The following is a 15,221-nucleotide window of genomic DNA, read 5'->3' as shown; positions in this document are numbered from 1 at the left end:
GAGGGACTTGGAGACATCCTAGCTGGCGGAGAGAGAAAAAAAGCTGTTCTGGGACGCGAAGAAGGATGGAGGAGGGTTGTGAGGGAACCAGAGGGGTCCCGGGGGGTGTGGGAGGGCGGTGGGGCAAAAGGCAGCCCCGGAAGGGGATGCGAGAGAACAAGGGAAGGCCAAGGCAGAGACAACTCCTCCCGGCAGGACGCGCAGAGCCCCGAGGCGTCCTGGCAGCCCCGCGCCGCAGCACTAACCTCTCCCAGCATGCCTTGCGGGGCAAAATGGCCGACCAGCCAACTGCATCTCCGGCCTGGATCCCGCTCCGCCATCACCCCCACATTCAGGAGGTCTGGAGGGGCCCTGGCTGCAGCCTGGACCCCCCCTGCAGCCCTGCCAACAGCCCCAGGGCCATCCTGGCAGGCCGAGGAGCCTTGGGGTGCTCTGGGAGCCCCACAGTGGGTAACCCCCTCCAGGGGGACCCCGACGAGGCACTTTTTACTGAGTGCAAAGGTACAGGGACACGAGTTGAATGAATAAAACAATTGTTTATTAATTAATGCATACACACAACACCCAGGAGTGAGTCTATCACCCGGCTTAGTGCCATACGCACCCTGCGTCACCTGAGGAGCCATTACCGGATCAACAGTAGGAAAGGGTCAGCTCCTGCTCCTGCCCGTGATGTGGTAAGAAACTAAGGAGCTGCCAACCTCGCCCCTGTTTTTTCCTTCAGGGACAGGATTCAGCAGTGGTGTTTAAGAGGAAAAACCCCAATTTCACCCATCTGTACTTTTTCCCGACCTCCAGAACAGAGCCCTGCAGGAAATTTTCACAGCTCGCAGCTCATTTTTTACAAAATACAGTTGTAAACTATAACCCCTGAGTAAGAAACCATCAGCTACAAACTCAAAACCATAAACCGTAAGTGAAGGACTCTGAATCCTCAGTTTTCAGCAAGAAACACCAAAGCACACACAAGCAGGAAAACAGTAAAGAGAAGCAGAGGAGCTTCCCTTCGTTTGGAAGCACAGCAGAGCACTCACCAGAAAGCTCTCTGCAAGACCAAAGCACTACCATATCTGCATTAGGGACAATTAATTTAATTTTTTCCCACCCCAAAGACTAACCAGAAAACATCTCACAGAACAAAGGTGGAATAGCTGCAGCTGGGGGAATATTTCTTATACAAAACAGACTTTTTTTAGCCCGTTACCCACATGATGAACATCTGTAGCTGGAGCACAGGGCCAGCCCGGGGGCCCACATCCTGCTTCGCTCTGAGGAAGCCGAGCTCCAGCTCCCCACAGCTCGCAGCCTCCGCACTGCCCCAGGCTCCCCCACCCCAGCCGGGGCACAGCTGACCCCAGCGCCTCACAGCCGAGGCACCCCGGGGCCTCGCAGCGCCCGGGGCGCGGAGCAAAGCCGGCGGAACCTCTTATGGGGCCGCGCGCACCGGAGGACTCTTGTAGGTGGGCGCAGCTCGCTGACGGACGGCAGAGACAGCCAGTAACAGACGAGAAGCAGCCGGGCCGTGGCTCGTCGCACCAATGAGCGGCGGAGGAGGGCGGGGCTATTTCCCGGAAGTGGCGAGCGGTGCGGGGGGCAGCTGCTGGGTGGCACTGGTGGTTGGGGGAGGTTGCAGCCATGTCGGAGCGGAAGGTGTTGAACGTGAGTTGTGGGGGGGGGAATTCCCCTGCTGGGGGGGGGGGGTTGGGGGAGGTCTGTGGCGCTCCCCAGGCCGGGCTGATCCTGGGGAGGGTTCCCTGATCGCTAAGGTTGGTCCTTAGACCGAGGGTGCTGGGGAGTCCCTGGTCGGCTGGGGTGTCCTGAGGCGGAGAGGGGTCCCTGAGGGGACTCTCAGGCTGGGAGGGAGGCGGCTGGGGTGGGGATCTCCAGGCTGGGGCTCCTCGCGGCGCTTGGAGGAGGCTGGCAGAGGCAGGAGGGTTAGGCCCTAAAATCATGCAAGGGTTGGGGGGCCTGGGGCAGAGGACGTACAGATAGACACACGCCCCCCAATGCCTGGCTCTGGCGGAGAGTGGTGGACGGGGTTGTTTGGCACTTGAGACCAGGCCTGGTTAGCAGGGGCATGCTGGCTCCTGCTGTGTGGAGTTGATGCCTTAGGCTGATATGGCAGCTGGGAGCCTGTCTGCTACATTCACGCTCTTCTGGGTGACTCTGCACCCAGCACACACATGTCTCTGCTCTGTCTCTGTAGAAATACTACCCACCGGACTTCGATCCTGCTAAAATCCCAAAGCTCAAACTCCCAAAGGACCGACAGTATGTGGTGCGGCTCATGGCCCCCTTCAACATGCGGTAAGAGGGGCTGTACAGGTCAGAAGGAAGCAGCTGTAGAAGAGAAGAGTTTGCTTAGGAATTGTTTCACCTCCATATGCTGCAGGGGAGTGCTGCCAGCAGCCATTAGAGGTGACACAGACCAGAGAGAAGGGGTGAGGGAGAGGGAAGAGATGCTGTGGGTGATTTTGCGGTTCTTTGAAGAGTAGGTACTGGATTTCCAAAGGAGAAAATAACCGTCGCTCAGAACCTGGGCTGACACAGCCTGAAAATCACTTGGACTTTTCTTCGTCTGTTTGTTCCCTTTTTTTGATGTGTTACAGACTTTTCTTTCTCCTTTTCTAGATGCAAGACCTGTGGTGAATACATCTATAAGGGGAAGAAGTTTAACGCCCGTAAGGAAACTGTTCAGAATGAGGTGTACCTGGGACTTCCCATCTTCCGGTTCTACATCAAGTGCACGCGTTGCCTGGCAGAGATCACTTTCAAGGTGAAATATGTTCTGTATTTTCTGCGCTCTCGCTTTCTGGGGAGACTGTGCAGTCTGTGGATGTGACTGAGTGCTGACTCCATGGGGAAGGGGTGTCCCAGCAAAGACCGAGTCTGAGTGTGTGCTCTTTGGGGTATCTTCCCTTTTCATGGCCATTTGTAGTTCTGAAGTGTCTCGCCCATCCGTGGGCTGCAGCACATCAGCTGGAGCAGAACAAAAGGCCGTGGGTGATTGTCTGCTCTGTGATGTGAATGAAATTGGGAAACGTTTGCACGCGGCTCTGGAAGCGGTCACAGGTTGGCTGGAGCAGAATTGCCCCAGTACAATGATTTTGCTGTCTTGTTTCTTCATTAGACAGATCCTGAGAACACAGACTACACCATGGAGCATGGTGCCACTCGCAACTTCCAAGCTGAGAAGCTCTTGGAGGAAGAGGAGAAAAGAATGCAGAAGGAGAGGGAAGAGGAAGAGCTCAACAATCCCATGAAGGTACGAGAACGTGCCCTTCTCTGCAGAAGGCAAACCTCTCTCCTGCCCTGGCTGGCTTTCCCCAGCAAAGCAGGTGACTTCGTAGCCATTGGTTTAGTTCTCCAGGCTCCCGAGGTGTTGATGTGCTCTGGACAGGCAGGAGCCAACTCTCTGCCCTCAGGAGGTTTCCTCCTGTGCTGGAATTTGTGACAGGCTGCATCTTGCCCCAGTTTTTCCTGTCCTATTAAGACCCAAAAATGAGGATGATGATGATCCTCTTAGTGCTTCCTCCCCTGGGTGGGGAGGCTCTGTTCAAGATTGCTGGCAGGCTCTGCTACCTCACATAAGCCCGGCTTCCCTCTGGTCACCCAGGTCCTGGAGAACCGAACCAAGGACTCCAAGCTGGAGATGGAGGTTCTGGAGAACCTGCAGGAGCTGAAGGAACTCAACCAGCGCCAGGCAAACGTGGACTTTGAGGCCATGCTGAAGCAGTACAAGGAGTACGAGGAGGAGCAGAAGCGCAAGGAGCAAGAGGAGGATGAGCAAGAGATGAAGTGAGTGGGCTGGAAGCATTCACGGGTGTGTGAAATCGGCCACGCTGGCCCTGGCCAAGCAGGGCTGCGTCTCACCCTTTCCTCAGCAGCCCGAGAGCACTTAAGAGAGGGCCTTGCCTGAGGGCCCTGAGTTCACAGGAGTTGTGTGGGTGGGATGTAGTCCTGAGCGGGTTGTGAGGAGATTGGGGACAGTTTGTCATGGCAAAGTGTTTAGGGAGGTGGAGGGGTTTTGGTATCACTGGCCCATCTGGCGGGGAGATTCGGGCTGCTGCAGGGGCCTCACTCCCCCTGAGAAGTGTCCTCGCGTGGAGAGAGAGTTTCTGCACCTGGCTGAAGCTGCAGATCTGAGTGCTCTCAACCTTCGGGCACTGCTTGAACATGACTTCTTAAAAAGCACCTGAGAAGGTGGATCCCATTGCACCGCTGCTGAATTCCAGCTCCACTTATGGCAAACAGCGCAGGCACAATGCACGGCCGGCACAGCTCAGCATGGTGGTGGAACGGAGCCAGGTCTAACCCTCCACACGCGGCCTTTCTCCTTGCAGAGCTATGCTGGAGCAGGCCCAGAACCGGCGACTGCTGGTAGACTCCGACTCTGACGAAGAGCCTGCGAAATCACGCACGAAGCCTGTGGCAAAAATTAAACCTACGGACATCTTGCAGGAGGTGAGCGGGGGCAGAGGCTCTTCCACCTATCGCACCTCTTCCCCCAGACCAAATCCACTGTCCTGGGCTGTGTGTTGTCTCTTCTGTGCCTGCGATGGTGGAGCTCTAATGCTTGTCACGCATGAGCAGCTTAGAAAGCCTGTGTCCTGTGCACTGAGCTGAAAGGAGACGGGGATCAGTTGGTGATTTTAAACTGCGTCTGCTGACAAAGGCTAGGAGGGAGCTGCCCCCGTCCTCGCTCAGGTTGTGGCTTCCCTTTCAGCTCAAAAAGAACGGGCTCACCTATGCCTTGGTCATATTTCAGGCATGATTTCAGCACTCTGAAAATAACAACAATGAAACCACTGCCTGGGACAACCTCTCCTTTGGTTCTGTTTTGTCCGTGTTGGAGACATGCAGAACAAAAGAGCTTTCAGTGCCCGACTTGCAAGGGAGGGATTATCCCCACAGACAGGCCCCTGCACTGCTGCTCTCCGATGTCGATCTCTGTCTGCAGGGACCTCTGTCCGGTTGGATGAATCAAAGCTGCCGTGTCTCTAAGCTGGGCTGGGGTTAATCTGAGCGATGTTCCCTGGCCCGGCACTAATCCTCGTGCCCGGGGGAGTTTGATTCAGTGGCTAGACCACCTGCAGGCACGCGGTCCTGGTTGGCAGAGGCTGTGCAGCCCTGTGGCATGTATCCGGCTCTTCATCATCCCTGGGCCAGCACGTGGCTGTGCAAGGCTGGATTTGACCATCACAGACAGCAGGACATTTGTCTCCAAGGGCTGTTTTGCAGCCGTTTAGATCCATATCCCTGTTGTTTGTCTAGCTTGTGCCAGTCGCTGCAGGGGGAGAATACCCCCCTTGCCTGCTCCGAGCAGCAATCCTCGTGTCTCTTGTGCTTTGTGCTGCTGTTTTTACCACTCCTCCTTCTCCCCCATCCCTCTGCCTCCCCTCCAAGGCCAGAGCACTCTAACGCCCCTGCTCTACTCTGCAGGACCCTCAGCCCCAGAGTAAGAAGCTGAAGACGGAGAGCTGGGAGCGGAGTGTGGGCAAATTGAACACCAAGCCCCAGCTGGCCGGGCTGGTCACGGTGAAGAAGCAGAAGCCAGGTCCTGCCCTGACTAATGGGACAGAGAACCAAGGCACCATGGCCAACGCCGGTAACTGCTCACGTGGGGATGGGGTGGCCTGCGCTGGGCCATCAGGGAGGGGTCTGGCAGCACCCAACTGGCGTTTAGCTCTGTCTTCAGAGCCTGAATGCTCTCAGGTCAAGTGCTTGTTGTGGGACAGATGGGGCTGTGATGCTGTAACAACAGGGAGTTGGCGCTGTTTCCAGGAGGTGTCCTGATGGAGGAGGGGTTCCTTCCTGGCCTTTGGCGGTAAGCCGAGGCCTTGGAGACAGACTGTTAGGGCCAGAAGCCTCAAAACAGCACCTCAGTGCACAGATACGATGCTGGGAACAGTCACAACAGGAAGATATGAATGGAAAAGCAAGAAAATTGCTTTGGTTTGGGGCCTGATTATAAAACCTGCCAAACTGTTGGAATTTGGAAGCTTTAAAGAAGTGGTGAAAACAAGCAGAAAGGCTTTCCAGCACCTCATAGTTCACTGCCCCAGGAAGCCGGAGGGTTTGCAGAAGGAGCTGATGAATTGATCGATTCTGGGCTGATTAGTCCTAAGCCTTTGGCTTAATAAGTCCCTCTGCCCTCAGGGGATCCCTGGGGAAGGACAGCTCTTGTAGTTGCCCCATTTTTGATATGCTTTCCCCAGCCACCTGCTCCTGGCTGCAGGGAGGGTCTGTTCAGCCAAATTATGCTGGAGGAGCTGCCCGTCTTTCAAGGACTCGGCTCTGAGCGGGCACAGGGCTCTCTGTCCGTGACGCTGCCTCGCGCTTGCAGCTGGCAGCTCGCGTGGTCAAAGCCAAGAGCTGGCTCCTCTCTTCCTTTCCAGCGGCTGAAATCTCTCAGGGTTGCAGAGGGAGAAGGGGGTTTTGCAGACCTTGGGCCAACCTTGCTGCTTCTTCCTGTTGCCGCAAGGCGGAAGCTGGAGGCTGCAGTCAAGGGGACGCGGGGTCTCCTTGTCCGCCTGATTTAACCTTGCTGTCCTCATCAAGATTCAGGCTGGGGGGACGTGGCACCGCTCGGGCTCTGGCTCCGGGTGTCTTGTCTCCAGCTACGAGCAGCCAGAGCGGCAAGGCGGGCTTGTGTTTCCATGCAGCTGGTTGCGCCGAGCCGGCGGGGTTTGCTGGCAACAGGAAGGGCCCTACCTGATGGTGTCTGCTCTCTTGCTCGGCTTCCAGGCTTGTTTCCCACAGCAACGGGCACCACATCCTCTCTCGGCTTGTTGGGGGCGTATTCGGACAGCGAGGACAGCGCGAGTGACTGATGAGCGACCGAGCCAGCCCAGAGCAGGGATCGCGGGCTGTTCCCCCCTCCCAGCTGACAGCAGCTGCTCTCCAGAGCCCCAGCGCAGAGCTGGCGTCACGGCCGGCGGGCCCGGCAGGGTTTCCAGGCCATCTGGAGTCCCGGCGTCTTCACCTGTCTGGCTCAGGGTGTGCATCCATCCTCCAACAGGGACGAGGCCCCAACTGCCCTCCCTGCCTAACACCGCCAGCAGACTGAACCCGGATGAGCCGGTTGAGAAGACAGCTTCCTTGGAGGAGGGTATCTGCCGTGTTGCAGCCGGCAGAAAGCCCCAACGCTGTCCCAGGCTGGCTGTGCCCAAACCCAGCTTCCAGCCAGCCCCAGAGCACGATGTGTCCCAGCCCTGCACCCATAACGTGTTCGGAAGCGCCGGGGCCGGCCAGGACTGTGTAGTTTCTCCGTTCTGGTGGTGCCTGCTGCCCTCACCCCCATGCTGGTCGTGTCTGGGCCTGGGTACGTGACCCACCGACCCTCCCACGGCAATAAAGAGACCTTGGGGCCTCCCTTCCCTCTTGCCCTGCATCCCTGCAGGGAGCAGGGGGAAGGCAGGAGCTCAGCACCCCTCTTTTGCCACGGGAGGAACCACCGCCACCACTTTTCTGTCCCTGAGCGTCTCCAGATCCTGCTGTGGGGCTCAGATCCCACCTTTGTGGGGTGAGCCCGAATCCCCTGTTGTTTTGCTGTTAGAGGTGACACATTCTGCAGCACAGACATGGGGAGCTCATCTGGCCCCACACTGCAGGGACAGGTCTGTGCTGGCTGGGCTGCCACCAGCCTCCTTCCCCTGCCCACGTCCTCCTGCACCCCAGCCATCCCGGGCAGCGTGGTGACAATCCCCTCCCCACCGTTTGGAGAGCAATTGGGTTTGCTCAGCTCACTGGCAGCCACGACCCAGTAATAAATTGGATGCGTCAGAGCCAGTTGCCTCTTCATCTTCCAGAGCAATAATTTGTCCAGGGCAGTGGGTCCTGCTCACGTGAGTTTTGCAGGGGCAGCCCCAAGGACCCCCACCCCAATGATACAGGTCCCACCAGAAGAGCTAACCCAACTAGAGCTCAGACTCTTCTTCCCCTCACTTATGGCTCTTAACTTCCTCCTTATCAAGGCACTCACCTCTAATTGACGAGCAGCTTCTGGCTAATTAACCCACTCTCAGAGCCTTACAAATGGCTCTCTGGCATGGGCTGCAGGGCCAGGGGTTTGTGGGGCATTTCTGAGAGCCGAGGAGAAAAGGCAGCTCCCCCCATCCCAATTAGCATTCCTCGCACATGTGTTGTAATTAGGCTCTTCAAATATTAATGCTGGTTATTGGGCTCAGCCCTGGGGTTTGTGTTGGATGGGGTCTGTCAGGAGCTGCTCTGTGGGGGCTGGCAAAGCTGGGGGGCCCTTGGCCACATAGACCCCCGAGCCGTGTCCTGCTCCCACACATGTGCCTCCCCCCCCCAGCTCCCTGCACCTCCCCGGCACCAGCCCGGGATCCCAGGAGAGGGACCTTTGTTCTGGGAAGAGACAATACCAGGAGCCGAGTTGGGGCATGGCTGAGGGGTCCCCAGCCCTCCTGCCCCCCAGCGTGGTCCCTGAGGCTCCCCCCAAACCCCGGGGCAGAGGGGGAGTCGGGACCCTCCCTGCCCCCGTGACGAGCTCCCTGGGGGGGTGTGGATGGGTGACCCTGCACCTGGGGGGACTCCATGCTCCCGCCAGACCCCTCAAATCCCCGGGCTCGGCTCCCCCTCCAGCCCTTTCCCTCTGCCCTGACCCCCCCCGCCCCGGGGCAGCCCTAGGAGCCCAGGGGGCCGGGAGGGGGTTGTCCTTAGCCGGTGTGCCACCCGCCGGTGTCCGGAGGTCCCGGTGACCCCCCCCTTCTCCCACTGTCACACGGCGGGGGGGCCGTCCCGGTGTCACTTGGGGGTGCCGGTGACCCCCGCCACCGCAGGGGGGGTCAACCTTCTCCTCGCGGGGCTCCCGCCGTGTCCCCCTTGTTGTCCCCCACGGGGTCCCGGTGTCCCCCCGACGCCCCCCCGCGGGTCTCGCCTCCGCCCGTGCCGGTGCCCCACCGGCGAGGCCGGCGCGGGGCGGGGGGGGGGGGCCGGGGGCTCCGGTCCGCGCCGCGCGCGGCGGCGACACAAAGCGGCTCCCGGCGGCGGCGGCGGCGGCGGCGGCGGGGGGGTCCCGGCGCGCCCGCGGTGCCGGTGCCGGGCGGCCCCGCCATGGCCAAGTGGCTCCGGGAGTACCTGGGCCGGGGGACCCGGCGCTCACCCCCCCGCCCGCCCCAGCCCGACTACAGCGGCAGCGAGCGCCGCCCCACCGGCACCGGGAGCGGCCCCCCCCCCGCCGCTCCCCCCGGCGCTGCCCTCCGCGGCCCCGCTGCCTCCCCTCGGCACCGGCTGGTGCGGGTGCGGGGCGCGGGGCCGGGGGGCGGCCCCCGCCGGCTGGAGCAGGTAGGAGCGGGGGACACCGGGGAGCACCGGCGGGCACCGGGGAGCACCGGCGGGCACCGGGGGGGCAGCGGGGCAGGACCCGGAGGGAAGCGCGGGCACCGGGGAGCGCGGCGAAGGGACCGGGAGGGTGCAGTAGGGCAGCGGGGGGGGCTGGCGAGAGGGACCAGGGAGCACCGGGAGCACCGGGGAGCAGGACCCGGGGGAACTGGGGGGGGACCGGAGAGGTGTGAGTGGGGCAGTCGGGAGAGAGCCGGGGGGGCTGGGGGGCACAGAGGGGCTGGGGGGAAGATGGGGAACAGGGGGTGGGGACCGTGAGGGTCTGGGGAGAGGGACCGGGGGTAGGACTGGGGACAGGGAACCAGGGAGGGCCAGGGGGTCTGGGGGGCAGTGGGGCACCCAGGGGAGGAACTGGGGTCACTGGGAGAGGGAACTGGGGGGGAGAGCTGGGGGTGGTGAGGTCACTGGGAAGAGGAAAGGGGTCAGGGGACAAAGGGACCGGGTGGGAGGGAGTGGGGAAAGGGCTGGGGACCCCCATATCAGGGACGTGGGGGAGCTTGCAGGATCCCAGGGAGCGGACCCAGGGACTGGGGACCTGGGGGGAGCAGTGGGGATCCCTTCCCACCCAGGGCACCCACCCGCAGGGCCCTGGCGAGAGTGAGTACTTGGAGCCCTTCGAGGGGGAGCAGGACCCAGCACCTGAGGGTGGCTGCGAGGAGCCCGGCAAGGCCACTGGTGGGTGACACCCTGGGCACCCCCCCCAGCACCCAGCCCCGCGGGGGTCTCGCGGCCAGGGTGCCTCCCACTTGTCCCGTCCCTGCTGCGTCTCCCAGCCCCACCTGTCCCCAGGGTGCCCGCGGCAGGGCGAGGGCCAGCGGGCGAGGCCGCAGCGGGGACCCCAGCTCTATGACACCCCCTACGAAGAGTGGGAGACGGCAGGGGAGGGCTCGGGGGTGCCCACCACCCGGGAGAGCCGCCTGCCCCGCGATGATGAGCGCCCAGCCGACGAATACGACCAGCCCTGGGAGTGGAAGAAGGATCACATCTCGCGGGCGTTTGCAGGTGACAGCATCCTGGGGTGCTGGGTGCCACCCCGGGGTCCCCCAGCCTCAGCATCCCCCAGCACCCATGGGTACCACTCCTGTACCCCACCCACCCCCAGCCCCACGTCCCCCAGCACCCATTGGTCCCTCCCCAGGGGGAGGACACCTCTGCAAGGCAGAGCGACGGTGGGGACATCTAGGACGTCTAGGAGAAATCTAGGAGAAATTTCTAGGACATCTAGGAGAAATTTCTTTACTGAAAGAGTGGTCAGGCCTTGGAACAGGCTGCCCAGGGAAGTGGTGGAGTCCCCATCCCTGGAGGTATTTAAAAGACGTGTAGATGAGGCCCTTAGGGACATGGTGTAGTGGACATGGTGTGTTGGGTTGATGGTTGGACACGATGATCTTAGAGGTCTTTTCCAACCTGTATGATTCTATGATTCTATGATTCTATGACGTTCCTCTGGCACTGAGAGCTGGTGGCCTGGTCACTGGGTGCCCCCCAGCAGCAGGCAGGGGTGCTGGGACCCTGCGGTAGGGTGACAGCCCCTCTTTGCCTCCGCAGTGCAGTTTGAGAGCCCGGAGCGCTCCCCCAGCCTGTCCCGGCAGCTGCCGCGGCCCCCCCGGTCCCCCGCAGGCGCCAGGCCAGGCTGCCCCCCCAGCCCCAGGCACGTGGACACCTCGCTGCCCCTGGAGAAGCAGGCGTGAGTCTGGGGGGATCCCTCCTCCATGGGATGTCATCAACATCCCAGTCACACATCGTGGCATGGAGGCAACTCGCTGGGGTGGAGGGTCCCCCACAGATTGGTCCCCATGGTGTTGGGTGCCCCATGGCATGGATGGGTGCCCATGGCATAGAGGATCCTCATGGGGTGGAGGGTGGCCATGGCATGGATGGGTGCCCATGGGGTGGAGGGTGGCCATGGCATAGAGGATCCTCATGGCATGAATGGTCCCTTTGGCGCCGATGGGTGTCCCATGCCGTAGTCGGTCTCCATGATGTAGAAGGTGCCCCATGGCACAGACAGGTCCCTGTGGGATGGATGGGTCCTCGTGCCGCAGAGGGTGCCCCACGTTGCTGATGGGCCCAAGTGGTGGGGACGGTGCCCCATGGCATGGAGGGTGCCCCATGGTGCAGATGGGTCCTAGGGCCCCAGTGCTGTGTGGCAGGGTGCCACACGCCGGGGTGACAGACGCCGGGGTGCCACATGCTGCCGCGCAGGTGGTACCACGGCCCCATCGGGCGGGCGGGCGCCGAGACGCTGCTGGCGCTGTGCCGCGAGGGCAGCTTCCTGGTGCGGGACTGCGAGACCAGTCCCGACGACTACTCGCTCTCCCTCAGGTAAGCACGGGGCTGGGGGGGGGGACACGGGGACAGCCCTGGGGACAACCCAGGCATGGGGGGAGTTACGAGGGGGTGCCTGGGCAGAGGGGCTGGGCTGTGAGTATGCTGCTTGCATCCACATGCTGGCGTGTGTTTGCATGTTCCCCCGTGATCCACATTGATGTGCACCTGCATGCGCAAAGGTGGCCAGGCTGTGCGCTGCGTGCCTCAGTTTCCCCTCCCCACCCACAGGAGCAGCCATGGCTTCGTACATGTGAAGCTCACACGGACACGGGAGCAGCATTTCATGCTTGGCCGTGCCGGGGCTGCCTTCCCCTCGGTGCCCGAGGCTGTGCAGCACTACACGGCACGGGCACTGCCCGTCCGTGGTGCCCGCCACCTCTCCCTGCTCTACCCCGTGGCCGTGCAGCCCCTGTGAGCCCAGTGCTGCCAGGGACCCCCCAGCTGTGCCCCCCTGCGACCCACAGTGGATCACCCCCATTAAAAGCCGATGTGCAGCCCCTCCCGCTGTGTGCACGTAGACATGGCGACGCTCTGGTCCCTCTTGCGGGGCTCAACTCTGTGGTGCCTTTTGGGGGAGGCATGGTGGCCCTGCCACTGGTCCCATCCTGGTCCCACCACATGGGCTCCTGCCCTTGTCCCCACTCCCACCATGCCCCCAGGAGCCCAGGGGTCCGGCCGAGGGGGGGTGTCCAGTTGAGCCCCCACCCCAGGGCCTGGCCTTGGGGACAAAGCGTGGGGGTGGCACTGCTTGGGGTCACCCGCCATCATCCACACACAAGCTTGCCCGCATGGTGATGGGGGGCTGATGGCGCTGGCCCCCCTGGGGGGGTCTGTGCCAGGGGGAGCGGGTGCTTCCTGCATGGTTGGCACAGCCCTGGCGTGCTGGGCGCGAAACAAGGCCATGGGACCGCAGAGCGGCTAACCTGAAATGGGGGGGCCCCAGGAGCCTTCTCCCTCCCGGCCAGGCACCGACCCCCCCAGCACACCAGCCCACGCTCAGTGGGCCAGGCTGGGTGCACTGGGCAGGGGGGACACACCCGATGCTGTGGGGGGGGTGCTGCGGATGCCGCACAGAAGACGCTGAACAGGGTGGCAGGATGCTGCAAAACAGCTTTTTGGGGACTTTCCCTGCGGAAAGGCAGAGCTGGCGGGGGCGGTGCCCGCCCCAGCCGGGGACCAGTGGCACACCGGGGCACTCTCCTCTCAGCGCCGGTGGGTGCTGGGGGGTGCCTGCTGCAGCCTCCCCTGGTACGTGCTGTTCTTCATCACCGTGGGGGGTGGCAACGGCTTCTTGGGGGCCCGTGCCGAGGGGGGCAGCACATTCAGGTAGATGCCCGTGTCTGGGGGGGCAGTGGGTGTTGGAGGGTTGCAGGGCCAGGCATGGCCAGCCCTGACGCCCAAGACACGGCGTGATGGCTGGCACAGCCAGGGGACCCTCTGTAGGACTCCCGAGGGGGACCCATTAGGTGCCCCCAGCCCCGGGAGGTGCCTGGAGTGAGCCCTGATGAGCAGGCAGGGTGCAGCGGGGGGGGTATGGGCACGGGGGTATTTGGGCACGGGGGTACATGGGGCAGGTGGGCACGGGGGTATCTGGGCACAGGGTAGGTGGCGTGGGGTATTTGAGGGGGGAGAGGGGCTTGGGGATATTTGGGCACGGGGTAGGATGGGCACAGGGCAGAGGGGCAAATGGGGACGGGGTATTTGGGGACAGGGTTACCAGAGTTCCTGCGCCAGCGCCGGTGGGCGAGGAGGTCCAGCCCCAGGAGGAGGGCCGTGCCCCGCAGGGCCCCCACCAGCCCCCCCGCCAGCCCTGCAAGAACAGCCAGCTGGGGCCACTGCTTCAGCACCGCTGGCACCCGGGCACGTGGACGCTGGGATGGAGGGGACAGTGGGGACAGCAGGAACACACTTACCTGCCTGATGTCCTCCATCAGCTGCTGCTAGCGAGGGGAAAGCGGAGTCGGGGTGTCCCCATCTGTCCCTCCCTGTCCCTGTCCCTGTCCCCATCCCCATCCCTCCTGCACTGTGGACACCCCAAACCCTCCAGGCACGTCCCTCCATGGACCCCATCAACCCTCACCACGCCGCCATGTCCCAGGGACCCCTCTAATGTCCTTGGGGATTCCCCGGGAAGAAGGGGCAGAGCAAGGGCCCCCCCCACAGCTACCTGTGCTGACGATGAGCAGGGTGCCGTTGCCGGTGGCCGTGCCATGGCGGGCGATCTCGAGGGTGACCCAGCAGAGGTAGCGCCCGGCGTCGTCCCCCTGCCCCTTGTGGAGGCTGAGGGTGGCACCGGGGGGGGTGCCAGGCCAGGCAGAGGCGGGGGGTACAGGGAGCCGGGGGTGTGGGGGCGGCGGGGCACAGGCAGGCGGCACACAGCACCCCGCGCCCCACGTCCTTCACCCACTCGAGCCACAGCAGGTCCCAAGGCTTGGCCACCATCACCCGGCACCCGAAGGCCACCCCACCGCCCACCGTCACCCGCTCCTCGCCTGGATCCTGGCTTACCCGCAGGGCACCTGCTGCCGGGAACAGCGTCGGGGTCATGGGAGGCTGTCACCCACCACCCCGGCGGTCCCCAGGGCCACCCATGGGGCTGAAGGTCCTGGTCCTTTCTGCCTGCGTGTCCTCTCTCACCGCTGCCTCTGGCCATGCACTGCTCTGCATGTCCCTCTGTCCCCTTCCTGTCCCCACACATGTTATCTGACCCCATCCTGTCCCCACTGCCTCTGTCCTGTCCCCCCACCACAGCCATGTCACTCACCTCTGTCCACTCACCCAACCCCATCCTGTCCCTATGTCTCTCAGTCCCGCTGTGTCCCCAACCCCTCTCTGGTCCCCCCTCAGGGGACGTCCCCAGCAGACCCCCCTGCCCCGGCCATCACGCAGGGGCCAGCCTGAGCCCCGTGCCCCCTCAGTGCCCCCCAAATGGCCTGTCCCCAACCCCACAGCCTGGCCATAGGGACCCACGCACTGTCCCCTCTGTCCCCCCCAGCTAGCTGGGCCCCCCCCACTCACCACCAAGGAGGGGGATGAGGACCCTGAGCCCCCACAACCCCATGCCAGCCCAGCCACCCCACTCTGAGAGGCTGTGTCCCCAAAGGGGTCCCTGGCCCTGAGGGGTCCCTGGCCCCAAGCTGTCCTCGCCCCCAAAGCGCTGCTGTCCCCGAAGCCTCCCAGCCCCTCGCCACCCAGGCTGACTCGCCGTGATGCCACGGCTTCCTGCCACTGCGCTGGGTGGCCCAGGGGAGGGGGATGGGGATGGGGGCAGGGACAGGGGGTAGGGATGGGGACAGGGGACAAGGACGGGGATGGGGATAGGGAGAGGAATGGGGGCCACCATCCGGAGCAAGGGCAGGGGGTGGCACCTCCTCGGGCCCCCACCTCAGGTGAGGGGTCCCGGGTGGACTCCAGCCTGGCCCCACGTGTGGGGACGTGTCACCTGGGGACCCCCACTGGGAGCCCCCCAGAGGGGGACACATGCTGACCCCAGAGCGGGCTGGGGGGCCCAGCACGGCCTCACA

General features: G+C 63.0%; 3 protein-coding genes and 1 long non-coding RNA gene across 5 annotated transcripts; 2 read left to right on the top strand and 2 right to left on the bottom strand.

The window, feature by feature from the left end:
* Positions 1–516: 516 nt before the first annotated feature.
* On the bottom strand, positions 517–1,349 carry LOC142093745 (uncharacterized). Its single transcript, XR_012677507.1, has 2 exons — positions 1,209–1,349; positions 517–807 (listed from the first exon to the last, which is right to left on the bottom strand). It is a non-coding gene; the product is annotated as an uncharacterized LOC142093745 (long non-coding RNA).
* Positions 1,350–1,569: 220 nt separating this feature from the next.
* On the top strand, positions 1,570–7,791 carry YJU2 (YJU2 splicing factor homolog). 2 transcript variants are annotated; one of them, XM_075175848.1, is made up of 8 exons: positions 1,570–1,659; positions 2,207–2,307; positions 2,632–2,776; positions 3,131–3,265; positions 3,617–3,798; positions 4,344–4,464; positions 5,443–5,608; positions 6,748–7,791. In XM_075175848.1, the coding sequence occupies exons 1-8, from the start codon at positions 1,636–1,638 to the stop codon at positions 6,831–6,833; spliced, it is 960 nt and encodes a 319-aa protein (XP_075031949.1). In that variant the 5' UTR covers positions 1,570–1,635; the 3' UTR covers positions 6,834–7,791. The 2 variants fall into 2 exon arrangements, with proteins under 2 accessions (XP_075031949.1, XP_075031950.1); XM_075175849.1 differs by lacking the exon at positions 6,748–7,791 and adding an exon at positions 6,485–6,575.
* A 1,287-nt stretch (positions 7,792–9,078) lies between these two features.
* Positions 9,079–12,198, top strand: SHD (Src homology 2 domain containing transforming protein D). Its single transcript, XM_075175364.1, has 6 exons — positions 9,079–9,309; positions 9,951–10,041; positions 10,156–10,368; positions 10,915–11,053; positions 11,572–11,691; positions 11,926–12,198. The coding sequence occupies exons 1-6, from the start codon at positions 9,079–9,081 to the stop codon at positions 12,110–12,112; spliced, it is 981 nt and encodes a 326-aa protein (XP_075031465.1). The 3' UTR covers positions 12,113–12,198.
* Positions 12,199–12,900: 702 nt separating this feature from the next.
* LOC142093688 (uncharacterized) lies at positions 12,901–14,758 on the bottom strand. The gene is given in 6 exon segments (XM_075175082.1): positions 12,901–13,037; positions 13,415–13,507; positions 13,611–13,634; positions 13,865–13,997; positions 13,999–14,219; positions 14,716–14,758. Coding segments are annotated over 6 exon segments (651 nt in total).
* Positions 14,759–15,221: the final 463 nt, after the last annotated feature.

This window comes from Calonectris borealis, chromosome 28, assembly GCF_964195595.1.
Source record: "Calonectris borealis chromosome 28, bCalBor7.hap1.2, whole genome shotgun sequence".
Taxonomy (NCBI): Eukaryota; Metazoa; Chordata; class Aves; order Procellariiformes; family Procellariidae; genus Calonectris; species Calonectris borealis.
This window is presented reverse-complemented; position numbering and strand designations above follow the sequence as displayed.